Below are 26,930 nucleotides of genomic sequence, written 5' to 3'. Positions count from 1 at the left end.
GCACTGCTCTCTCGGGTAAGCGAGGCCCGGGGCACTGCTCTCTCGGGGAAAGCGAGGCCCGAGAGCACTGCTCTCTCGGGGAAAGCGAGGCCGGGGGCACAGCTCTCGGGGCGGCCTGCGTGGTCGTCCGCCCCTCTCCCGCCCGCTTAGCCCCGCCCCCGGGCCGCCATTTTGTGGCGTCTTTGGAAGAGAAGGCGGGACTCAGACAGCCGGGTCGTCGGGTCCCGGCCGCGATGAGACCCACTCGGCCTCCACGGCGAGGACGGCCCAGGCAGCACCCAGAAACCCGACACAGCGTCGACCTCCACGCCACATCCCCCCCCCCCCCCAGCCTACCGGCCAATCCACACACGACGCCTGGGCAACGACTGCGCGGAGGCCCAGTAAGGCGCGCGCGTCCTGCCGACTCACACAGGGCCGGCCTGCGGCACGTGTGTTCCGGCCGCCGAGGCCCGCCGTGCGCAGAGCTCCCGTGGTGCACAGGAGCCCGTACTAACCTCCATAGCCTTGCTCCATGTCTTCGACGCGATCCGCCAGCAGACCCTTTTCTTAGCTTTCCCTAGAACGCATGCGTTCAACGCGCCGCCTGCTACTGGAGGACGCGGAGCATACGTCGCTCCCTTTGGGCGCTACCATTGGTCGGCCTCCAACGGGGCCGCCCCCACCACTCCTCTGAGCCTTCCGGGTTGCTAGGCTCGGTGTCTACAGCATCTAGGGAGTTGGCCTCAAGGGTAAGTTAGTGCGCAAGAGCGTCCAGGTCCGCGCAGGCGTGAGCTGCGCTTGGGGGGGGGGGGGTTTGCCCGCGCGCAGGCGCACTCAGTCTCTGGACGCCGCGGGGGCCCTCGCTCAGAACTCACTAACAACACAGTGACCTAGGGTGGGAAAGTACTTTATTAAGCTGCGCTTCCAGCCTTAGCCAAACGAGCTCTGCTCGCTGTCGGCACGGATTATGGATCGCCCCCACCACCCTCCTCGTCGTCTTCCACGTCAAGGCCGGGGATCCCGCGGATCTGGCACTGCAGCGCCCCGCCTAGCAGGGGTACCGCGCCCTCCTCCTCTGGCGGCGGCGGAGGCGGCGGTGTTGCAGTCCCCGGGGCTGGCTCCAGGGGCACCGGGGGCTGTGCAGGCACACCCTCTGCGTGCTCTGTCACTTCTGGTGCCCCCTCATCCAGAGCGCCACTCTCAACCTCGTCTTGTTCCTTCTCCTCCTCCGGGCTGTCGGTGAAAGGATTCTCGCCCTGTAGAGATTGATGGAAACCTTAAAGGGAGGAAGGAGTCACAGTGTGGGGACAGGCTCGCGCAGAGGACGGGGCAGAACTGGGACAGTGCCTTCTTGGCTTTTACTTCACCTTCAGATAGCGTTCCAGCTTCTTGCTGATTAGCTTGTTGTTGAGAATGCTGCGGGCCACCATGAGAGAGGACTTCTTGGACTGCTCCATCATGAGCTACGGGGCAGGGCAAACAGGGCTGGTGAGGCTGCTCTAGAAGCCCGGCAAACCCAGCTGAGGCACAGATTCACCAATAACTAGAGACCTACTTTCTGTAAGTGCACTTTGGGCATAATTGTCCAGTCACCCTGGATAAGCATGCATGGAATTAGGATGTGGTCTAATGCTGAAATGCTCCATTCATCCACTCCATATTTACTGTATGTTGAAATCTGTTGCCTGGCCTCATGACACAGGCAAATACAAGGCATACCCAGACTGCAGAGATGGAAAGATGCTAGTCTTTCAAAGACTGGGGCTCACTTTCGACCAACACTCACAAAGTTGCTGAAAACAACCTCTAAACTACAATTCCAGGAGATCTGACGCCCTCTTCTGTCCAACACAGGCAGCAAGCACTCGCATGGTGAGCATACATACATGCAGGCAAAACACACATAAAATAAAAAAATAAATGTATAAAAAGGAGAGGAGGGCAGCTGGAGATAATAGTTCAGTGATAGAGTGCTTACTTAGTATTTTTGAAGCCCTAGGTTCAATCCCCAGACACACACACACACACACACAGGTGTAATAAAACCTATTAAAAGTAAAATGTGAAAACTGTAAAGGGTCTGGCCAAGTTGGCTCAGTGGAAAAGGCATCTGTTACCAAGTTTGACAAACTGAACCCTATTCTCGGATCCCACACAGTAAAGGAGAGAGCCAACTTCTGCAAGTAGTTCTTTGACTTCCACATGCTTTTTCACACACACACACACACACACACACACACACACACACACACAAATACACAGAGCAAACTGCCTTAACACACAAGGAAACTGTTTAGAATTAACAAGGAGAGTATGAAAACAGCTTGCACACCTGTAAGCCCAACATTTAGGAGAAAGAGGCAGACTGCAAGTTCAAGGCCAGTCTGACCTATAGAGTGAATTCCGAGATAGCCTGGGCTACATAAGACTGCCAAAACAAAACAAAATGGGAATATAGATGAAACTCTGTTGTTATACATCCTCTTAATCCACAGGACTTGGACATACGTAAGGTTAAAAAGATACACTTCTCTCCTGGTGGATCAACTAGTTACAGACTTGAACAGCTGTTTGAGACTACAACAGACATACAAATTTGCCTCAGTAATTCCCCCAAAAAATAGAAATAAAACAGGTGTGGTGGTGCACACCTTAATCGCAGTACTTGGGAGGCAAGGGCAGGTGATTTCTGGGAGTTCAAGGCCAGCCAGGGAAACACAGAGAAACCCTGTCTGGAAAAAGAAAGAAAATAAAATGTAGAAATACGCACACTTACTAGTTGTGAGGGTAAAGAACTCATCTTTTTCTTTAGTGGAGAAGTAGGTAAACCATACTATCTAAAAGAGCACCATTCAGCTCCTAAGGGCTGCTGGCAGAGGATGAAAGTATGTGACACACAGTGTGAAAGCATGGGCCCTTTGTTGAGACAGGGTCTTCTGTGATTAAGCTTAGGGTGTTCTGGGGGACTTGTTTGGTTGTTCTGGGATTATTTTTTTGTTTGAGACATTTCGTAGACTAGGCTGACCTGAACTCATTATGTAGTCCATGGTGATCTCTCAAACTTGTGGTATTTCTTCTGCCTCGGCCTTCCTAGTGTCAGGATTGCAGAACACTTGACTGTGTCTGATTTATAAACTGGCTTTGAACTTGTGATCCTTTTGACCTCCAAAAAAGGCTGGAATTGCAGACCTGTACTATCACATCTAAGTAATTCTGTCTGGAAGACTACATCAACATACTGATCATTTTCTTCAATGATAGGCGCACAGATGTGATTAAAGAAAAAAAGGGAAAGCAAGTTGGTTCTTTCCACCACATGTATACCAGGACTCAAACACAGGCTGCCACACTTGGCAACAAGTGCCTTTACCAATTGAGCTGCCTCAATAGCCATCAGAGTTTTCTGTATACATCGTATCTATAAATAGACCCACTAGCAGTGTGTGTCCGCACGCCTGTAATCCCGGCACTGAGGGAGGCAGAGGCAGGTGGATCTCTATGAGGCCAGCCTGGTCTATAAAGTGAGTCCAAGACAGCTGAGGCTACACAGAGAAACCTTGTCTCAAAAAAAAAAAAAAAAAAAAAAAAAAACCAGAAAAGGGGAGGGGGATGGAGAGATGGTTCAAAGGTTAAGAGCACTGGCTGTTCTTCCAAAGGTCCTGAGTTCAATTTCCAGAAACCACATGGTGGCTCACAACCATGCATTATGAGACCTGGTGTCCTCTTCTGGTCTGTAGGCACACATGCAGGCAGAACACTGTATATATAACAAATAAACAAATCTTAACAACAACGAAATAGACTGAGTCATACAATCACAATACTACTGCAGCTCCTTAAGAATTCTGGCTAACACACTGTCCTGTCTTACCCGTGTATGTGTCCAGAAATTGAAACACAAACAGCTGTTTCCAGATTTTGGTCACAATGACAAACATGAGAAATACTTTAAAAAATATAACTTTCGGGTTGGTGCTTTTATTTCTAACCAAGTGAGTATCCCAAGTGATAGTGCCTGATTATCCAGTGCTTCCTCCAGTCCTCCATCCAAAAGTGACTCACATTTACTATGCTAGCCTTAAAACAGCCACCTGTACAGCACTCAGGAGAAAGAGAGAGCCTGACCTGGTTAGTGAAAATACATCCAGCAGAAACAGAGGCAGAAAGATCAGGTGAGCCAGAAGGTAAAACAGAGCCAGGACAGGCAAAACAGATTCCTCTTACCTGCCTCTTCTTGGTACTGGTTATTATATTTTTGCTGTCAGGTAAAAAAGAATGTTTGCTCTTCTGGTGCCATTGCCCTTGGCCAGCAGCAACCATGAATACTCTGATGTGTACACTGCCCAGAATTTCTGCAAGCCAAGCCCCCTTGGCTTCTAGATTGCCTGGCCTGCTCAGGAAGAGTTCTTTGAATAGTCAAGGTAAACAAATGATCTAATTTTCTCCCTGGTCTCTTGATCATCTGTTTTTCACATTTATAATTTCTAGAATTTAATGACACGGTATGAAGCTGGGATACAACTTTCTATTCCACAAGTTTATAAAATGCACCAGTATTTTCCTAGTAAACTTAAATGTAAGTCTATAATCCTATTCTTTTGTTATTTTGACTTTTGTTTTGTGTAGCCCTGGATGTTCTGGAACTCACTCTATAGACCAGGCTAGTCTAGAACTCAGATTCTCCTGTGTCTGTCTCCTGAGTACTGGGATTAAAGTTGTATGCCATCACTGCCTGGCATCCTTCCTTTCTTTCTTTTTTTAAAATAAATTTAAAATCCAGGACTAAGGATATAACTTGGTGGAACAATGTGCAAGACCCTGGACTTGATCTCAGCACATATATACAAACATTCACATGTACTCCCCACCGCCACCCCCTAGAGAACAAGCACACACACCTCTGTAGGGCTCTGGAGAACAAGTTTTCCTCTCAGTTATTTGGTGACTAAACATAAGCCAACATTAGGTTTTAATTCCTCCTTTATTCATCCTTGATGGATGACTCCTGAGCCTACCTGCACTAACGCTGAGTTAGGCAAATCCTGAGTTCTGAGACACAGTGGGATCTTGTCAGTCTCTTTTTGGTTGCGCTGTTTTATTACTGGTCAACATCAGCTTTTTTTGTATTAAATTGTATTGGCTTTGCAGTAAGTTTTAATATCTGCTAAGCAAGTTCCTGGACTCACAACTTCCCTTTGTACGGTGTGTTTGGCCACTGTTAGACATGACATTGTTATGTGTATCTTAAATCCTATACCCTTACCACATTTCCACTAACTTAGAGATCATTTTGCTTTAATCATGCAGCTTCTCTAAGAATGTTACTGCAGAATTAGCAAGATGGCTTCAATGGGTGAAGGTACTGTTTGCCAAATCTAGGGACCTGAGTTCTATGTCTGGGACCCACATGGAAGGAAAAAGCCTAACTCCCAAGAAAGTTGTCCTCAGACTTCTACAACATGTATGGAAAAGCGCACATGGATGGAAGTGCACATAAAAGAATAAATGTAATTTAAAAAAAGATTGTTGTTACATTTATGTACACTTTTCCTTCCAGTATTTTACGCCGAAAATGTTACTAGATTCTTACTGAGTCATCCTTGCAGACCAGGATGACTATAGGCTAATTATAATTTACTACTAGGTTGATATTTATCTTTTCTTTTTATACCTTTTCATCTTTAACAGTATGCTAATCTATAATTTCACTTTGGTATCATCTTTATCTGACCTCTGGAATTAAAGTTAAAAAGGCTTCACAGTTTGTTGTAGTAGGCAGATGCCTGTAATCCAGTACTTGGGAAGTAGAGGCAGGGGCACCGAGACCTAAAGACCAGCCTAGGCTACACAGTGAAATCCTATTTCAAACAAAACAAACAAGTAAGCAGTGGCTGGAAAGCTACCTCAGTCAGAAATTGCTTGCTCCCAAGTATGAGGACCTGAGTCCAACCCTCAGACACCATATAAAAAGTGGAAGTGAGCCAAGCACTGTGGTGCACTGTGGCGCACGCCTGCAATCCCAGCACTCGGGGAGGCAGAGGCAGGCAGATCACTGAATTCAAGTCCAGCCTGGTCTAGAAAGCGAGTCCCGGACATCCAGGGCTACACAGAGATATCCTGTCTCAAACTCCCCCCAAAACAAACAAACAAAAAGAGTGGAAATGATGGCCTCCACTCTCTCCTCAGTGGGAAGTGGAGATAGGCTGGTCCCTGGGGCTTGCCGGCGGTCTAACCCTGAATACTTGGTAGGCTCCAGGCCAGTTCAGCGGAGGTCAAAAGAAAGAGGGAGGGAGAGGTTTATAGTGACTGAAGATGTCTTACAGTCTTCAAAGCCCATAGATATATGTGCAAGCATATCCATACCTATACAACCCACCCTAACACACACACGTACACGCACACACCAAGAAACAAACTGGAAGCCTAAAATTTTACTTAAGAGTGGAGAGACTTCTAGCATAGCAGTCTAAGGGGCTCTAGGGACCTACTCTCTAACAAAACTGATAAAACTTAAAAACAAAACCTATCATTGGAAGACGCTGAAAATGTTCCAGAGGACAAACAGTGGATGAAGAAATGCTTAATGAAGAAAAGATACTTTGACCCAGTGACAGCAACAATTGCATTTCTCCTCCTGCTCCTGCTACCTGTTACTGAGGCTCAGTTCTAGATGCAGAGATAATAGTTTAATCTTAATCATACAAGAGCCAAGGCTTGCCTTTGGGTACAACATGTTAAGACTATAGGGGCCCACCTATTCTTGGCTTGTTCATAAAGGGAAGTGCCCAAGATGAGAGAGAGAGACAGAGAAGCCAGGAGAGAGGCTACAGCCAGTTCACATCCCCTCATCTCTTCCTATTTATTTACTTTTTGGTTTTTTCGAGACAGGGTTTCTCTGTGTAGCCTTGGCTGTCCTGGACTCACTTTGTAGACCAGGCTGGCCTTGAACTTACAGTGATCCACTTGCCTTTGCTTCGCTTGAGTGCTAGGATTAAAGGCATGTGTCACCATGTCTGGTTCTCCTTCATCTCTTTCTAAAAGTGTAAAAGTGGTACAAAAACAAGTGCTTCTTTGTCTTCATCCTTCTAGCCTTGGCCCAAATTCTGCCTTGGGAGAGCCCCACCTTAAAACAATGAACTCTTAGTATCTCCCCAAAAGAACTGACTTATGCCCAAGAATGAAGGGCTCTCTCAAACCAATAGAGAATGTGGAGAAAGAGACTGGAAGACTGGAGAGTAATATAAACTCAACTAAAGGCTGGCTATGTTGCCACAAAACAAACAAACAAACAAACAAACAGAACAAGACTGACAATAAATCTCAAACAATAATCTCAGAAACTATCCCTATTAGAAGCCCCCAAATGGGGTAAATGATTGCAGGGCCTGAACTCAGAGTGTCAATGCATGCTAGAGAAACATTCTACCGCTATGTCACAGCTCAGGCCAAGAACCAGGATTTAAACAGATCAGATTAGAGTAAAGTTCACTATCAGGGTACTGCTAAAAAAAAAAAAAAAAAGCAATCAGCCAGAAATTAATGTAGTTCATTAGGCTAGGAAAGAGATAGGTGACTTAAAACTACTCCAGGTAATTCTCAGACTCTCAGGGTCTCCTTTCTCAAAGGTCAACCGCAGACTCTCACCATAGGGACCACTGGCAGATACCGCATTAAAGAATTTGGCTCATCCTAGGAATGGAGCTTAGTGTTGGAGTGTAGCATTCGTTTTTAAACCGTTTTATGTGGGGTTCTTTAAAACTTCTCCCTTCTCTCCAACCTCCCAAGCCCCACACAGGAGAGGTTAGTAGGGATGGGGGCGCAGACCCCTTTACTTCACCCAGCTGTTTAAGGTCAATGGGTTCTTTTAGGGCTCTCTCTACCAATCTCCATCAATAGCAAACCCAGCCAGCAGTCTCCTCCAAGCTGCTGTGGCCCGCAGAGTTTCTCTCCATCTGTCTGCTTCAAACTGCCACACCATCCGTCTCTGGTCTCTCTAAACTCTATGCCAACACTGGAGGCCACAACACTCTTCCTGGGCTCTTGTATATATATATCCCCAGAGACCTAGACCACACCTTCTCCACGCACATTGCAGGCTGTCACCAACTCTCAGAGGTCATGCTCCACAAGAGGCAATAATCAGGTGTGGACAAACTAAAGCACAACTAAAATGCCACTCTTGGAATTAAAACAAAAACATATTTACATAGCATAACTAAATATACAAAGAAATAAAAATTTCCACTATAGTGCTTGTCTAGAATGTACAAGGCCTGGAGACCTAACTCCAACATCCACAGAAAGAAAGAGAAAAAAAATAGCTAGTCATTAAACACACGGTAAGCAAATATGTTAACAAGTTGCTGCATATGTAGAGGGTGAGGATCTATGCCCAGGTGGGGGTGGGGGTGGGGGTGGGGGTGGGGGTGGGGGTGGGGGTGGGTGGGTGTCAGCCATGATGTGTTTCTAAAACATCTAGATTATGGGCTGGAGAGATGGCTCAGCGATTAAGAGCACTGTCTGCTCTTCCAGAGGTTCTGAGTTCAATTCCCAGCAACCTGGGAGTTCAAGTCCTCCCAACCATCTACCCTGGGAGCTGATGCCCTTTTCTGGCCTGCAGGTGTACATGTAGATGGAACTCTCATATATGTAAAATAAATGAATAAATATCTTTTTAAAAAAAAGTCTAGATTATGAGATGTTCAAAGGAAACTAACCTATATTATAAACAACAAAATAAACAAGACTAAAAACAGCAGACAGGAAGCAATCCTTGACAGTGACTAGATACCAGTTTCTTCAGTGTGTAGACCAGGCTGGCCTTGAACTCAGAGATAGACCTACCTCTGCCTCTAAACTACTGGGATTAAAGGTGTACACCTCTATCACCCTAAGTAGCTTTTCTTACAGTTATTTGATACAAGTATTTTCCTTATGTAACTTAATGATAATTTGAGTACTCATCTACCAAAATGGGTGCCACCACTGCTTGGCAGTTTCATATACTTCAAAGTGGCAATTAACACATTAAGATGGGCTTGGAGGTAGCAGCAGGCATATCTTCGAGTTTGGGACAGCTTAGTCTATATAGAAAATTCCAGGCCAGCCAAAGGAACATAGTGAGACACTGTCTTCAAAAGCCAAGGTGAACCAAATAAACCAGGAAAAAAAAAAGCCACCATATTTAAAGAACACAGACTACCAACAAAGATGTACTAATATCTTTTTATAAAAGTACAACTAAATCTTAGAACAGAAACAAAACATTCACCAGGAGTTCAACAGCAGATATAAACAATCAGTAAGCCTGTAGGTCAGAAGTATCATAAAACAGGGTCCTACTTTCATCTCTCCTCCCACAGAAATGGACCCGAGGCTTGACAGTGGGCATTTGAATTAAGTTTGTTTGTTTGTTTGTTTATTTGTTTAGTGGTGGGCACATATGGAGATGAGAGGAAGGAGAAGTTTCTCCCTTTCCACCATGTGAGTCCCAGGAATCAAAGTCAGCAAGTGCCTTTATCTGCTGAGCAGTCTTGCTAGTCCAACAGGGAGGATTTAAGGAGACAGCAGACACTGACCTAGGAACTTCCACTTTGTCTTTGCCTCTCGCTCTGTTTCCTTCTTCTGAACTAGTCAGGAGTCTTTCCTCCCAACAGTCACTGGATCACAGTTAAGACAAGGAACCAAAATTGACCCTAAACAAGACACCTTCTTGGCACCAACATGGCAGATCCTGAGGTAATGGCTGGTCATAGTCAGACCAGGATGATGTGGACTAATGGTATTATGAAAGTTCCTAGTGATTGCTTTTGTTCATCTTCCCTATTTGAAACTAGGACTGCTGTTAGCACTGTTTTCCACAGCAGGGTAATCAGCCTTCTCTGCTCTCATGACTGTTTGTCTCTCTGATTGGCTTCCTAGGACAAATGGCTGAGACTAGTTCTTTGGGATTCCACGTGTGTGGGGTTTTTGTTTGAACTCAGGCAACAACAACAACAACACCTAAAGAATAGAGAGGAGAAAAAGTGAAGAAAAATAGTCTCAGACAGCATTAAGTTACTCAACATAACATATAATGACAGAATAAGAAAAAGGAATAGGACAAAAAAGCTAAAAGCTTCCCAAGACTGATGAAAGCTTTAACTTACACAACTACCCCAAAGAGAAAAAACACAGACACCTAAAAAAGATGCAGCATAACTCAGGGCACCAAAAGCTCAAGATAAGAAAAGAGCTTGAAAGCAACAAGAGAAAAATAAATTCTCATTTATAAATTGATGTCTCATCAGACAGGTGAAGCTGGAAGACAGTAAGAACAAAACAATAGAAATGCTTTACGAAAATAATTGTCACCTTGGCTCTGGCTGGCCTTGAACTCACAGAGATCTACTGGCCTTCTGAGTACATGGATTAAGGGACTATGCTACCATACCAGGCACAAATCATACTTTGAAAAACACTGTTGAAAGAAAAGAAAGAGTAAAAAAAAACCAAAAAAACAAAACCCAAACCTCAAAATAACAGAAAAAGACTCAAAATCATCAATTAGAATTCAATACTACAAGACTAACACTCTGCCCACTACACCAAGAGGTAACAGAAATCATTTATTTTAAGATAATAGGACTCCCCAAGCTCATCTAAAAACTCAATATAATTCTATCAGAATACCAGTTGGTTTTTGAGAGAAAATGACAAGTTAATCCTAAACCCAAAGAAAATATAACAGAATCAGTCTTGAAAACAATGGTAGACATCATGCATTCTAAACTTAGACTAAGACAAAGATAGAACAAGTGTCTTTATAAAAGAAAATAGGAGAATCATAGAAAAGAAAGCAATCCTTCTGTCTCAGGCCCCCAAGTGCTGGGGTGTGAGCCACCATTATAGTCTGAACTTTCAAATACGTCATATTTAAACTTCATTAAAATTGCCTCATTTGCAATTTCATTAAAGGCAAAATCTCTATGCCTAAAATTCTGACTTTATTTTCTTAGCTACTGCTAATTTTTCCTACATTGTATTAATGTCATGTACTCTCCACCTTCCACAATCTTTTCTCCGTAACTGGACTTGGCCTGCTCAACAAGAAGGAAATCATGTCTGGTACTAGAAACCTAGCCAAATACTCAGGGTTAGTGAAGTCATGGATCTTGAAAGAGAACTTACAAACCACTTTTCTAAAACAGCATCATCTTGAGCTACATTCTTCTTTTTTAAATTTTATTTTATGCGCATTAGTGTGAAGGTGTCAGATCCTTTGGAATTGGAGCTACAGAGAGTTTCTAGCTGCCATCTGGGTGCTGGGAATAGAACCTGGGTCCTTTGGAAGAGCAGACAGTGCTCTTAACCTCTGAGCCATCTCTCCAGCCCCCTGAGCTACATTCTAAATATTTGTCCTTATCCCCACCAATAAGTGCAATCCTCATTCCTCATCAAGGAAACTTCTCTTTATAAAAGTCAGAGACCATTACAGAAAACCACAACCAATCAAAATGCTATTGTGGAACCCAGTTCCAACTGATATATACATACTGATACAACACAACTCTTGAATCTAAGGCTCAGGAATTACTGAGGAAGAAAAACTGAAAAGACTGTAAGAGCCAGAGGAACAGGAAGTTTGCTGTCAGATTGTATCTTATAGAAACATCAGATGCTATATCCATGAAGTCGCATAACACGGCTGCCTAAACATTACTTGAACAAGTACAGATGAAACCAATAGATATGCTAATATGAAAGAAGAAACTGGAGAGGCCTCATCCTACACAAAGAACTACCAAAGAATGCTGAGACTGGGAGAAACAGTCTTCCCCAGAGAAGAGTACAGCAATTGGTTGTCCAATTGTGGATCAGCCCTGAAAACATAAACATGAAGTAACATTACACAGACTGAGCAGGTTGTATTTATCTATTTAGGAACACGCAAACACACACATATATGTTCTCATATGTAACAACAAAGAAAAAGAGGTCATGAATTTGAAAAAGGGCAAGGAAGGGGAGGCACATGGAAGATTTGTAAGGAGAAAAGGAAAGGGGGAAATGATGTAATCATATAAGCTCAAAAAAATCCAAACAAACAAACAAAAGACCCAACACATACTTTGACCTCAGAAAGGCCTGGAAGACAAGGAACAGTGTACTAATTTTCTTACTAAATGTGCTTCTTTTCCTGCATCAAATATCATACACTCCACTTGTCTACAATCCTAACAGCACCACTGGCAGCTGGTTCCCAAGCCTTCTGGTTCCTCCCTCAGGCCAATGTCTGGTTCCTATATTTCACCAGCATTCCTCTTCTTCATTCCCAAGGTCATTCTGATCCACATGGCCTGAGAACAGCTTCCGGCATTCCTCATGGCAGATGTCTCTGGTTCATCATTAGCTCTAATACTTTTATCCAACTATTGAACATTGCCAGTGACAGAAGTAAGTCTCTGCAATCTAATTCCCTTCTCTCTTGCAGCCACACCAGTACTGTTTGTTGGCTTCTGACTTCTGAAACCAATTTAGCTGTTGATCCTTTTGCATATGAAGGTCCCATATTCCAAGATGCTCTTTAAAAGTCCAGCTCAATGTCACCTCTGTCACACAGTTTGCATGTATCTCTTTGGCCTTCCTTCTTGTCCCTACCTCACTCATAGGCAAGCAGAGGCTATAATGCCAGAAGAGGACACCTGGACCTCAACTCACCCTGCGGTTCCGGTTGTGATCCATAGTTTTGAGATGCTTTTGGATGATTCCAAACTGCATGGGGATGAAGAGGTCACAGGCTGCACAATGGGCTGCCTCCACCTTCTTCACAAAATGCTCCATAGCAATTTCTGTTGGGACAGAAGAAAAGAAGTCACTCCCTGGCCTTAGGTCCAAAGACAGCAGATGAACTTCTTAACCCTCCCTGCCCCTTGTACACGAGCCCAAGACTGGGTGAGCAGTGGGATGGTGTGCCACTGCACTGAGAAGTAGAGAAGGGCAGGCCGGGGCCTGCCTGATGGCAGCCATCCAAATGGGGTGGGCCTTCTCACCTTGGGTCAGATCTTGGTCTCTGTAGATTTGCTGGATCAGACCATCAAGGTCTTCCACAGTTTTTCGGAGCTCCTCTGTCTTCTTGGTCTTGTTGGTGACATATTCCTATCAGAGACACAAATGTGTCAGCTACTCCGTGGCCCCAGAGACTAGAGACATCAATAGCAGATGTGCTGCTCAGAAGCTTACCTGCAGAAAGTCAGCGGTCTGCTTGGGAAGCTTGGTGCCTACATATTTGAAGTGTTCCTTGTGGAACTTGCTGTCAAGGTGGCTAGCCATCTCATCCTCATAGAAAGTCCGGTATTTGCAGAGAGAACACACAAACTGGATCCTGCCACAGGAGGAAAACAAGAGGCTGAGGCTGCAAGGGTCCCAGGAAATGGCACTGCTGTTTCACCCAACCCAGGTGCAGGCCTTAAGACAGGCCTCACTCTCAAGTCCAGTCCCAGCAGAGGGGTAGGCTGGGACTGTTAGGGCCGGGAGCAGAAGGGGACAGTCTGTAGGCTGCAGTTACAGCAATGTAGGGGTTAGGGGAAGAACTCTTCCTTCCCACAGGCAGGAGGCTGAGACCCGAGGCAGCTGCTGCTGCAACAGGCAAAGAGTCGCTGGAAAGTTGTCGGACGGCCTCTCTACCAAGGCTGGGCAGGAGCTTGTGCATTTGGCCCAACTGGGGACCAGAAGGAAGGATGCCCTGGCGAGAGCCAGGAGGGCCTGAGGTGCAGAATGGAGTACGCAGTCCCGAGGCAGTGCCTGAAAAGGTGCTGCATCTTCCTTCTGGGATCTGCGGGACTCAAAGGCCCAGCCCATCCTCTGCTCAGAATGCCTGGGGGTGGTGCCAGGAGGGATGGGAGGCAGCAGGCCTGGGCACCTGCTGCCTCATCTTCCTCTTCCAAGAAGAGACCAGTCTGAGCTGGAAGGAGGGCGCCCGCCTGGCCTGCCAGAAGGCAGCCTGGAATCACTGGGCGAGGTGCTCTGTCTAGGCCTCGTGTCCACAGCAGAAGCCTGGGGTCTAGGGCCTGTGCTGGAACAGGCCACCGTGGCAAGGGGCGGAGGCCAGCCGCCACTGAGGCCTCAGGGCGGGTCCCTACCTCTGCCGGACGTCCTTATCTGGGCCACGGGGTCAGCTTTGTCTGAAGAGCCCAGGGGCCGGGCGCCGGCGAGGCTGAGTGGAAGGTCCAGCAAGAGCAAGAGTCTGAGGCGGAGGAGGCAAGCGCCAGTGCGGGAGCCCTGAGGGCAGACAGACCCGACCAAGGGGCGTGAAGGGCTCAGCCACAGACAGGCCCGGCCTGAGAGGGCCGGTGGGCAGGGCCAACAGCAGACCCAGAGGCTGCCATAGCCCACGGGTGCTGTCATCTCTCCTGGGCACCGCGATGGCCTCTTGGCAGCTAGCTGGGGCGGCACAGGCGCCTTGGACCTTGAGTCTCTGATGAGCTGGCCCCCTCCCTCAGGGGCATCAGGCCCCCTGTGCACCTCAGGGCTTGTGCGCTGAGTGACCTAGTGCTGGAACTTCTGGGCAATGGTGCTGAGCAGTGCCAGGTCTCAGGCCACAGATGGCAGCAGTCACCAGGTGGCCACAGAGGGGCAGGGGGACGAGTCAGGACTTGGGAGCTGGGCCTGGCGGGAAGCAGGGTCCATGCACAGCAGAGCAGGTGGTGGTTCCCAAGGAAGGTCAGAGGGCGGCGAGATGGCCCTGCTCTCCTGGTGGCAGCCCCAGAGCGAGGCAGAGGGATGGAGGGAAGACAGTTACCTTTCTACCATACGGTCTCGCTGCCGCTTTTTCTGCTTGTCTTGGCTCTTCTTGCTTGCCTGCAACTTGCGTTTGGCCTGGCTGTTCTCATCCTGGGTGGTTAAGGCCCCTGTGTTAACAGAAAGGCAGAGTTACGAGCAGGACTCTAAAAAAATAGACCCTGTGGCCTGTGGCTGAATCACCCGCTGTCCACTCCATAGGGTCCATCTGAGAGCAGCTGTATACATAAAGCCTCAGGCATGAGCAGGGCTGGGTGCCCTGGGCAGAGCAGGAAGTAGATTTGGCTTAGGCACCAGGAGAGGGGGGACACGTGCTGACCCCTCTACTTTCTGGAACACCCTCACTCTCTGCAGAGTGGGTGCAGAGAAGCTGGAAGGCAAAGACAGGCTGTCTTGGTGGGAACACAATTGTGTTCAGAGGGACTGGGTGGCGGGATGCAGGGAGGCCGTTCACATGGCCCTGCCCACCCCCCACCGGGCACCGCGGCAACAGTGGGCTGAGGCTGGTTGTACTGTTAGGTACCTGCTGGCGCTCATCACTCAGGTGGGGGGACACGGACTCCCAACAAGGGCTGGAGAGGCGCTAAGGGAGAGGACACGCAAACCAGAGCCGTAAAAACTGCACCAAGGGTCCCAGCTCGGACACCAGCCACTGAGGACTTGGAACTATGTGTTACTGAGGGACCAGGGGTGGGGGGTGTGTGCCAGGGGCTCCCCACACTTTTGCTTGCTGCCCCCACCTGAAGGCGAAACCAAAGTGCTAGACTGGAGGCCACACCATCCACAACCTCTGCCTAGTAAAAGCAGAGGCAGGCTGGGAGGGCTCAGGAAGAGCTGACATGTACCCAGTCCCACAAGAAGGTCCCCAGCCGGCCACATTTCTGCTACAACCCTGCCCTCAGGTGGAGCCCTCCCACTACAGGCACCTGAAAGAGCCATCCCAATACATAGGCACCCATGGAAGACTCACCTTTCTCTGAATCGTCTTTGCCTTCTTCTCTCCCTTCCTCTTTTCCCTCCTCTTCCTCTCCTTCCTAACATACAATTTTAAAACTCAACTTTAAAAACAGCACGGTTACTTATACTGGCTCTAAAGGACTAAGGGCCAGGAGTGGGAGCATCAGACTTTCCCACAACCTGGCGCACAGATGCCTGCATGCCCCCATTTCTCAAAAGGAAACACTGCTTGTGAAGTGATCTCTACTTTTCCCCAGATACACAGCCTCTTTGTGCTGGCCACTCACCACCCACACATACAGATGACACGACATTGCCTGTGACCCCTATAGCAAGGGCCTATGCGTCTTTAAGCCAGCTCTGTCTTCCTAGGCCCCACCTGCAGAGAGCAAGAGCCTGGGGTCTAGGGTTACTTACTGCTCGGGAGCCTTTCTCCAAAGTCTCAGCACTTTCAGTACCCTCTGCAGCTTCCCCCTCAGTGCCTTCATCTGCAAGGGGAGAACAGTCACGCTCAGTCTTGGAGCCTCATGGTGGCAGGGAGCAGGGGGCAGGAAGCAGGACCCCCACATTGCCCAATTTACCATTGTCTGAGTCACTGTTGTCTGAGCAGTCTGTTCTGGTAGCTTTGCTGTCTGGCTCATCAGGACTGCCACCCTGCTTTCTCTTCTTCTTTTTCGTCTGGGCCAGAAAGAAGGAGTTAAGTTAGAGATGGTAGCTATAGCCTCGCAAGGGTTAGGAGGGGGTAGGCCAGCTTACCCGGAAGTCAGCTGTGGTCCAGGTCTTCCAGGTCCGCCTCATCTGCTTCATGCCATTGCCAAATCCGAAGCCAAAGCGGGAGCCACCAGAGAAGGCACCCCCACCACGCATGCCCTGGAACATGCCATACTCGGGGATGATGTTCTGGGAGAAGAGGGAGGGCAGCCGGGAGGCACCAGGCATGCACTGGCCCCGGGCCCCCATGGGGTCTTCCCACATGCGCCCATAGCCCGAGGCCATTGGCCGTCCACTCCGGGCATCCCGGGCCCAGCCCTGAGCCCTTGGACCATATGTATCTCCTCCACGCATTCGAAACTGGTCACGGTAGGCATCATATTGGCCCTCATAGGCCATTTCCATCTCGGGGTCAAGCTCGCCATAGTCATAGCTCGACCGGTAGAGGTCACGTTCATTCAGGATGGCCCTTGAGTCACAGGCCTCATAGGAGTCATATCTGTGGAGACACATGGCAAACATCAGGCAGAGCCCCATAGAGTCTCGACTCCTGATGGTCTAGCCTACTGCTCTTGACCTGCTCTGCTGCCACTCCCAGTCTTACGAAAACTCAACAGAGCACTTAGGAAGGAGGTCGGATCACCTGTCTAAAACAGAGATGGTTGCCCTCAGCTATAGCTCCTATGTGGCTTACCTTCCACGTACCTCACAGGTATAAAGCCCTCTTTGTACTCCCTTCTCTATGCCTCACCAGGAAACATCAACAGATGCAAAACAAATGGCGCCTGCCTTTCATCCCAGGCACTGCTTCCAAGGCTCCATGCTATACAGCAAGCGGCCCTGCAGCAGTTTGAGCCAGGGAAGCCCAGTTTCTTGCTCTTCTCCAGGAGCCCTGGGGTTTTTCTTGGTCCTCTCGGTGACCAGCCCCTCCCCCTTCACTGTCTCCCCCATCTATCAGTTGACACTGTCCAGCTCCCCTTTGTCCTTTGTGGAAATACATGTGCCCTTCTTTCTATGGTGCAAGAATGCCTGAATCATAACAAAACCAGCTCAGCCAATGACAACACATATGGGGGATCCTCTGTAGTAGGACAGATCTAAGATTGAGGCTCAGTCCTACCAAACTTCCATTCAGGCAAAGGATGTGGCCTGCTTGTAGCCTACCTACAAAACCAGGACAGAAGTTTCCCACAGGGAGGCTGCAACAAGTACACATATGTAAGGCGTGAGGACGTGGCTGTACGCACTCCTGTGCTGTGTGCATGTGTATTTAGGTGCATTGCTGCTTTGCCTGATGTATGTCTGGGTGAAGGTGCCAGCTCTTGCAGTTACAGTTGTGAACCACCATGTAGGTGCTGGGATTTGAACCTGGGTCTTCTGGAAGAGCAGTCTCTCCAGTCTCTGCTGAGCCATCTCTCCAAGCACTCTTGTCTGCCTAACCTCTTAGGTAAGATGACCTGAGTCCCAGTGGTTAGTTCCTAAGGATTATCCTACTCTTCTCAAACCCATTTTGCCCTGCCCTGGCACTATAGCAGAATGTAAAATCTGGACTGAATACCTAGCTGTCATGAAGGGAAGAGACATTAGACACTCCTGAGGAGCCATTCTGCGGGTACAGTCAAGATAGCACAGCTGGCCCTGCTCTTCCCCTTGCTCAGAGGGGAGCTGGCCATTGGGGATAGGGGGGTTAGCAGGGAGGATGACAGGTCAGAAAAGGGAAGCTTAGTGACTTCATTAGGAACACTGCATCTGGGAAGCACAGAGCAAGGGGAAGGAAGCAGACACCGTAGAGCATTCAGGAAGGGTTCCAGCAGACAGGAGTGCCAACCCTGAAGAGCCTTAGCTCCTAGGTAGTACCCCAACTCACCTTTCTCCACCACCTGAGCCGTACACACCTCCTTGTATCATGTCTGTCTCCAAGTGTGGCATCATATCTAAGCGCTGGTTAATTCTGGATAAAACGGAATCGGCACTGGTGCTACCCGAGGCACTAGGATTTGCATTTGTGTCAGAGCTAGCCATTTCCCAAGAGTGTGAAGTGGCCATACCATACCCATAGTTGGTGGTGTTATCCTGGCCATAGCCATAGCCATAACCATAGTTCTCGTAGCCTGCAGTTAAGGAGACAGAGGGACAGAAATGGAATGGGTAGAGAGAAGGAAGGAGGCAGCAGGGATAAACAGAAAAAGTGTTTTGGTCAAAAACAAGCTTAGGTAACTTAGCCACTTGAGGCTGGGTAGGCCCTTCTCATTCTAAGGAGGACTTCCTGTGCCAGCCCCAGAGACACCCACTTAAACCCTACTTGGCCACAAGGGCAGTTTAGAGAAACACAACTGGTAAGTCCTAAGGAGATGAGCACGGCCAGATACTTGCCTCTATTTGTTCCTGAGTTCCAAGTTCCATATCCTACAGAAAGAAAAAAGAACAATTACTTCTACAGTAGCTTCTATACACAACATGAACTTAAGTTCACTGCAGTTTAATTCAAAAATACAGTTTCTTTCAGTACCCGGCTCAACTTTTCAAGCTACACACTGAACACCACCACATAAACATACCTGCTCACTCCCTGCCTTGGTACTCAGCTGAGGCTCCGGGCATATGGTAGTAAAGGAACGTCCTGTTTCTAACACTCCCAGCTAATAACGTGGCTCTTACATTCCATCACTATAGAAAGTAGACTTAGAAGACGACTTTCTCATTCCTAGCTAGCACTAAAAATTAGAGGAAGAAAATAGTTCACAATGCTTCAGAGAATGTAAGCTACATGTCTGCCTAGCATGTGCAAGGCCCCGAGAAGCCTTACATATAAACATACCAAACATAGCTAATTATGTTTAGCAATGAGGTCTAGGGATAAAACTCAGAGATAGAATTTTATCCTGTACTACAAAATAACAAACATCTGAATGACTCATCAATATTGCTATACAAAAAGTACATATTCACACTGAAATCATCCCTCTGCTATGGAACTCTGTCCTCTGCATGGCCACTGCTGTCTTAAAATCAGACCAGGTGTCACTACCGTCATGAAACCCTGACAAGACCGAGTCTACCTGAATGCCGTTAGGAAAGGGGTAAATGGCACACAAGATCCCTTCCCTACCCAAAGACATATCAACAGTTAATAGTTTAAGGAATTATTTGAGGAAGATTCTTTTTTTGTGATACAGATGCCTGTAAGTTGTATGTGTTCCTAAAAATAACTGTTCAGCAATGCTCCTGTAAGTAACTCAATTAAACCAGGTTCACCAAACTACACAGGAGTGGATTTTTTCCTTTGGTCAGCTATTGGTGCCATACCTGGGTACAGACATTTGTTCCTACTGCCCCAGGAAAAGCCATGCAACACAGCCTATCACTCAACTGGGGTAGGGAAACAGATGGTCTGGAACCCTGCCTTAAAAGGGAGAGCCAAGAAGTCCTTGAATGACACATCTAAAAGCATGATGCACCAGGGAAGACAATAAGCAGCTCTGAGAACCAGGCATCGTGATGTATATCTGTAATTCTGGGACTTCAGAGGTAGAGACTGAAGGTTCTGTGCAAGTCTGAGCCAAGTTTAGGCTACAGAGTAAATCCCAGGCCCTCCTGGGATACAGAATGAGACCAAAAAGCCCAGGGGGCAAAGGCAGGCAGAACTCCGTAAGTTCAAGGCAACCGTGGTTTACACAGGAAATTCCAAGCTGTGAGACTGTTTCAGATTTTTCAGACTGTCTCAAAAACAAAACAAACAATAACAAAACACTTGGGTAAGGTGGTAAGCATAACTCTTAACCTGAAAAAAAAAAAAAAAGTCTTTGAAAGAACAATCTGGATCATAAATTAAATGTACTCTAGACTTTATCACACGTAGTAAAAGTTCATTCCTTTAGTCTCCTAAAGTCCAAAGGTGCAAAAACCACATGAGAATTGCCAATCGGATTCCCCAGAGGGAAAACATAGAGCAGATGCCCACTTTGCCTCCTAGTGCATGCCATCTACCCCACTGACAGACAAACCATACTTATCCCTGGGCAGGAAACCAAACCACAGTGAGAAGACAGCATAGTGAATGACAGAAAAATAGGGAAACTAAACAAACTAAATGGACATCTGCATTTGGGCTGTGCACAACAAAATGGGAAGATGATGGAAACCAGCTAAGAAATTGTAGATGATTGCTGCATTTAACACACTATGCCAAGAAGAACTCACAAAGCAAACATCCTCTCAGGGTGGAGAAGCCTAAACCAAACCATGTGTCTACGTAACAAGTATCTCACATAAAATGGACCCCTAGATGCTGTTCACGATAGAATGCTGCTTGCTGTTTAAAGAAGATATGAAAGAGAAAGACCTTATATGGGAAGAGTGATATAGGAGCCATTTCCACAGGCAAGAAAGGGCAGCAGAGTCACAAGGATAATCAAGAGCTTGTGCACAAGGTTGGCTGCCAGCCTCAGAAACAGTGGACACCAGCTTTCATGAAGACAGGACTGGGAAGCAAGAACAAACACACTATGACTGCTTGTGGGACAGGCTTTGAACATACTCCAGGTTTAGGTACCAAGGAGCTACCACAGTCAAGTAAGGAGAAACAAGGGAAGAGAGAGGGAGGGAGCCAGTGGACAACCCTGTATTTGAAGCTAGGCAAATGGCCTCCTGTGACAGGACTGTCACCAGCTATCAAGCACAGGCCTGGAATCCCATTTACTTGGAAGGATCATAAAGGCCTTCCTGAGCTACAGGAGTCCCTTTAGGCAAGCCTTCACTATATGCTATTTGCTACACCTGGAATGACTGGGACTCTGATGAAAAGGTGGGGGTTGAGAGTTGTCCCTTCAGAACGAAGTTACACTTGTGTTCAGGAGAACTGCTTCTTCAGAAAAGGCATTTCTATTGACTGTCCACAAAGGAAATGAGTTCATAGTTGACAAAGAAAATTATATTTTATTTTGAGACAAGGTGTCACTATGTGGCTCTGGCTGCCCTGCTACATAGACCAGGGTGACCTCAAACCTCACAGAGATCCGCCTGCCTCTGCTTCCCATATTACAGGCTGTGCCACTATACCTGGCTAACAGAGGAAATTTTAAAAGAAAGAAAAGTTGAGTATGGGCCTCTACACCTATAATCTCAGCACTGAGGAAGGAAAATCAAGAGGCCTGGCAAAAGTTCAAGGCCATCCAGAGACACTTTGCAAGATCCAGTCTCAAAAAGAGACAACCGGGGCTGGAGAGATGGCTCAGAGCACTGGTTGCTCTTCCAGAGGTCCTGAGTTCATTTCCCAGCAACCACATGGTGGCTCACAACCACCTAGAGATCTGATGCCCTCTTCTGGTGTGCAGGTGTACATGCAGATAGAGCACTCATACATAAAACAAAAAAATTTTAAAAAACAAAAAGATAACCACAGCAAGTGATCATGCTCTAATGGTTCAATATTAACAATTACAATCTATGTGCTCAGTGAGATGCCAGGTTGTGACAGTTAATGTCATCTGGACTTGACATCTGGAAATAACTAAAACCCAAGCATCTGGGCCGCCTGTAAGGGATTTCCTTGACTGGATCATTTGAGGTCAGAACACACCCTAAACCTGGGCCACACCTTGTGATGGCAGTCCACATAAAAGACCAACAAAGAAGGAAGCTTTTGCTTTTTGCCTGCTTGCCCTCACTCTTGCTGGCAAGTTCATCTATCTTGCTGCCAAGGCACCCCTTCGATGGTATGAGAACCTTCCTCTTCAGGACTCCAGTGCAGACTGAAGACAGACTGAAGCAGTTCTCTAGGAATCCTCCAGGATGCCTGCACCAGATTAGGACTGCCCAGACATCCAGTTTAGTGGACAGATTCTTGCCTTTTTGTCAGGAGATAGCCACTGGACTACCTAGACCACAACCTAAAAGCACCTCTAATTAACCCACTTTTATCATGTACACACACACACACACACACACACACACACACACACACACACACACAGAGTCAGTCCTGCTCCTTTAGAGAACACCCGACTAATACACAAGTAGATATCAACATAGAAATTATGATATAACTGCAGTACCAGGCCCCCTCCTGGCCTCTGAGGGTACCAGGCACATACACAATGCACGATGCACAGACATACGTGTAGGGAAAACATTCATAAAAACAAAAATTTTTAAATGAAAAAAAATTAAAAAGTTAATGTATGGCTAGATAAGGCGGCACAAAGTACCTTTAGGCTTATTAGGCAGAAGCAGGCAAATCTGTGAGTTTAAGACCAACTTGGTCTACATAGTAAGTTCTAAGCCAGACAGAGTCACCATAGTAAGACCTTGTCTCAAAACAAACAAAATCTCTTCAGGATCTATTTTGATAAAAAAATGACGCAGATGGGCAGTCATTTAATCCTAGCACTCACGGAGGCAGAGGCTGGTGGATCACTGTGAGTTCAAAAGTCAGCCTGGTCTACAAAGTGAGTACAGGACAACCAAGGCTACATAGAGAAACACTGTCTTAAAAAAAAAAAAGAAGAAAAGAAAAGAAAAAGAAAAAAAGAAATGCAGTTATGTGCAAAAGCAAGAAAAATTTTTTTGTTTTGTTTTGATTTTTAAGACAGAGTTTCTTTGTGTAGCCTTGGCTGTCCTGGAACTCACTGTATAGACCAAGCTGGCCTCAAACTCACAGAGATCCACCTGCCTGTCTGTGCCTCCTGAGTGCTGGAATTAAGGGCGGTGTAACACCACCACCCAGCTGCACGACAAGTTTTAAACAAGAGTTTAAAAAAGCCAGGTATGGTGGTGCACATCTTTAATTCTAGCACTTGGGAGGCAAAGGCAGGTGGATCTCTATGAGTTAGTTAGTTCCACGACAGCTAAGGCTACATGGTGAGACACCCCCAACCCTGCCTAAATAAATAAATAAATAAATAAATAAATAAATAAATAAATAAATAAATGAAGGGGAGAGAGAGAGAGACTAAATTCAGGGGCTGAAGTGACAGCTCAGCAGCTGAGAGCACTTGCTGCTCTTGTACGTGACCCTCTCAGCAACCACATGACAACTAATAACCATCTTTCCATTTCTACAGGATCCGATTGATGCCTTCCTTCCATGGGCATTGAACACATCCAGTACACAGACATTCAAGGAAGCAAAACATGCATACTCATAAAATGAACACAAAGAAATCTAAAAAAGGAAACTGGCTCGAGGCCTGGTGGCCCTGTAATCCCAGCACTCGGGGAGGCAGAGGCAGGCAGAGCTCTCTGAGTTCGAGGTCAGTGTAGTCTACAAAGCAAGTCCAGGACAGGCAAGAAACCCTGTCTTGAAAACCAAAAGAGAAAATAAAAATAATAATAATAATAATAAAGAAAGAAGAAAGAAAGAAAAGAAAGAAAAAGAAAGAAAGAAAGAAAGAAAGAAAGAAAGAAAGAAAGAAAGAAAAAAGAAAACTGGCAAAAAGTTAAAATAAGTGGGATGATGGTAGCTTCGGCACACGCCTTTAATCTTATCACTTGGCAGGCAGATCTCTGTGAGTTTGAAACCAGCCTGGTTTACACAGGGAGTTCCAGATAGCTCTGAATATACTCAACACAAAACCCATACATTTTCATAAAACACTATTAATTTTTTTCAAATTTTATTTTGTAACTCAATTCTACTGCTTTTTAGAGAAAACTTTCAAATGGGCCACAGTACCATTCATCAGTCTGAGTTTAATTAAGGAAAACAGGGTGACATTAAAGTTAAAAGCAACCAATTAGAAAGCAGAACACTGGTTCCCACTAGGGGCCACACTTACCATAATCACAGGTGGGCTGGGCACTAGTGTCAGAGTATGTGGACTGCAAAGTGGTTTCGGATCCTTGGACAAAACCTAAACATATGCACAAGATGGTTATTTCCCCAACACAGCCACAGGAAAGTGACTAACAGCATTTCAATACAGATTAGTAGAAGGCTCCCTTCAGCAGAGAAACCTCTACAACCTGTAGATTTCATACTTTAGTTAGACCGCTGAATACATTAACCATGGAAAGACAGGTCATGTTTAACTTGTTATAAGGACTACATAAAAATGTGTAAACATTTACACTACTAGCCATTTTGGTGAATGAATACCCAAATTATCAGCTACATAAGGAAAACACTGTAAGTGTTACAGTGGAAATCACTGTAAGAAAAGCTACTCTGGCCAGGCAGTGGTGGTGTACCTTGGGAGGCAGAGGCAGAGGCAGAGGCAGAGGCAGAGGCAGAGGCAGAGGCAGAGGCAGAGGCAGAGGCAGAGGCAGAGGCAGAGGCAGAGGCAGAGGCAGAGGCAGAGGCAGATAGATTTCTGTGAATTCCAGGCCAGCCTGGTCTATAAAGGAAGTTCTAGGGCAGCGAGAAGAAGAAAGAAGAAAGAAGAAGAAGGAAGAAGGAAGAAAAGAAGGAGGAGGAGGAGGAAGAAGAAGAAAGGGAAGAAGGAAGGAAGGAAGGAAGGAAGGAAGGAAGAGGAGGAGGAGGAGAAGAAGGAGAAGGAGGGAAGGAAGGAAGGAAGGAAGAGGAGGAGAAGGAGAAGGAGAAGGAGAAGGAAAAGAAGGGCTACTTCCATTTTAAAAAAAGGTGGAGTTGGTTTTGAAGTCATGTGAATGCCAATACTCCCGAATCCTTGCCTGGCTGTTTTTTGAAAAAGGGTCTCACTTTGTGCCCAGACTGGTCTCAAATTCACAAATTGCTCCTGTTTCAGTCTCGCAGGTGTTAGGTATTATGAGCATAAGTTGTAAGTTTGTGGATTGCATGGCAATGTGGCATACATCTGTTATGCTAGCACTTAAGAGGGTTGAGCTTCAATCATCAGGAGTTCAAGACTAGGGCCGGCTACATGAGATCTTGCCTTAAAAAAGTCGGGGGGGGGGGGGGGGGGCGGGAGGGATGGCTCAGGAGGCTAAGAGCACTGGTCTTCCAGAGGTCCCGAGTTCAATCCCTAGCAACCACATGGTGGCTCACAACCATCAATAATGAGATCTGGTGCCCTCTTCTGGCGTGCAGGTGTACATGCAGACAGAACATTGTATCATAATAAATCTTAAAAAACAAAAAACAAAACAAAACAAAACAAAACAACAACAACAACAAAACTAAAAAAACCCCAAACAAACAAAGTGTATCAGCTTGGGGTTAAAGATGAAACCCAGGCCATCAATCACGCTGGGCAAGCATTGTATCTCCAAATGCTATCCTAGACCTCACTGCTAAAATGGGATCACCTATGTTTGCCATGTTTAAATGGACATAAGTGTACCATACATACAGTGAGCCTCTCTAACCTAAAATCTGGGGTTTAGTTTTTGTTATGTTTTTTTTTTTTTTTTTTTTCCTTTTTTCATGACAGTATTGCTCTTGTGTAGCCTTGGCTGTCCTGGAACTTTTCATTGTCACCTGAGTGCTTATATTAAAGGCATGTACCATCAGACCTGGCTCTAACCTAATATTTTTTGTTGTTTTTCAAGACAGGGTTTCTCTGTGTAGCCCTGGTTGTCCTGGAACTTGCTATGTAGAGCAAACTGGCCTTCAACTCAGAGATCATATCCACATGACTCTGCTTTCTGAGTGATGGGTTTAAAGGCATGTGCCATGATCCCAGCATTCAGAGAGGCAAAGGCAAGCAGAACAGCTGTGAGTTCGAGGCCAGCCTGGTCTACAAAGCAAGTCCAGGACAGCCAAGGCTACACAGAGAATCCTGTCTCAAAAAACCAAAAATAGACAAAAAACAAAAACAACAACAACAAAGGATATGTGCCACATCTGGCTCTAACTTACACTCTTTTCTTTTTCTTTCATTTTCCCAGTACTGGGTTTCTATGTGCAGCCTTGCTTGTCCTGAAACTCACTCTACTGGCCATTCAGAGATCTGTCTACCTCTGTCTCCCCGAGTGCTGGGATTAAAGGCTTGCACCATCACCGCCCAGCCTAACCTAAATTCTTAAAAAGCCTTAAAAAACACAACTTTTAGAAAATAATTTATTTTAAATTTTTATGTGCATTAGTGTGAAGGTGTCAGATCCCTTGGAACTGGCATTACAGACAGTTGTGAGCTGCCATGTGGGTGCTAGGAATTGAACACCAGGTCCTTTGGAAGAGCAGGCAGTGCTCTTAACCACTGAACCATCTCTCCAGCCCCAACTTTTTGTTTTTTAAAGCTCTTTATTTATTGTATGTATGGGTGTTTGGCCTGCACACCGCAAGCACAATGGTACCTGTGGAGGCGAAAGGCACTGGATCCCTCGGGACCAGAGCTACAAAGGGTTGTGAACTGCCATACAGGTGCTAGGAATTAAACCCAGGTCCAGAGGACTTAACCACTGAGCCATTGCAGCCTCCTAGTTTTTGTGTTTGTTTGTTTGTTGTTGTTTGTTTTCACCTTTTTAAAGACAAGATCTTTGTTTGTACTCTAAGTTGATCTTGAACTCATCACTTTATCCTTAGTGATGGAATTACAGGAGTATAAACATGCATCAAAATCTATAAACCTTTTTAACTGCCAACT

The 26,930-nt window shown here is 46.4% G+C and overlaps 1 protein-coding gene across 2 annotated transcripts; it reads right to left on the bottom strand.

Moving 5' to 3' along the window:
• Positions 1–873: 873 nt before the first annotated feature.
• Akap8l (A-kinase anchoring protein 8 like) lies at positions 874–24,278 on the bottom strand (the record flags this gene model as incomplete). Of its 2 annotated transcripts, XM_055609285.1 has the most annotated exon segments (14): positions 874–1,238; positions 1,350–1,445; positions 12,682–12,812; positions 13,014–13,119; positions 13,204–13,345; positions 14,762–14,870; positions 15,731–15,794; positions 16,135–16,205; positions 16,299–16,395; positions 16,474–16,927; positions 18,296–18,379; positions 18,482–18,539; positions 18,802–18,834; positions 24,204–24,278. In XM_055609285.1, coding segments are annotated over 14 exon segments (1,811 nt in total), but the record flags the coding sequence as incomplete, so codon positions are not given.
• Positions 24,279–26,930: the final 2,652 nt, after the last annotated feature.

Source organism: Psammomys obesus, unplaced genomic scaffold, assembly GCF_907164565.1.
Source record: "Psammomys obesus unplaced genomic scaffold, mPsaObe1.curated_primary_1811, whole genome shotgun sequence".
Taxonomy (NCBI): domain Eukaryota; kingdom Metazoa; phylum Chordata; class Mammalia; order Rodentia; family Muridae; genus Psammomys; species Psammomys obesus.
This window is presented reverse-complemented; position numbering and strand designations above follow the sequence as displayed.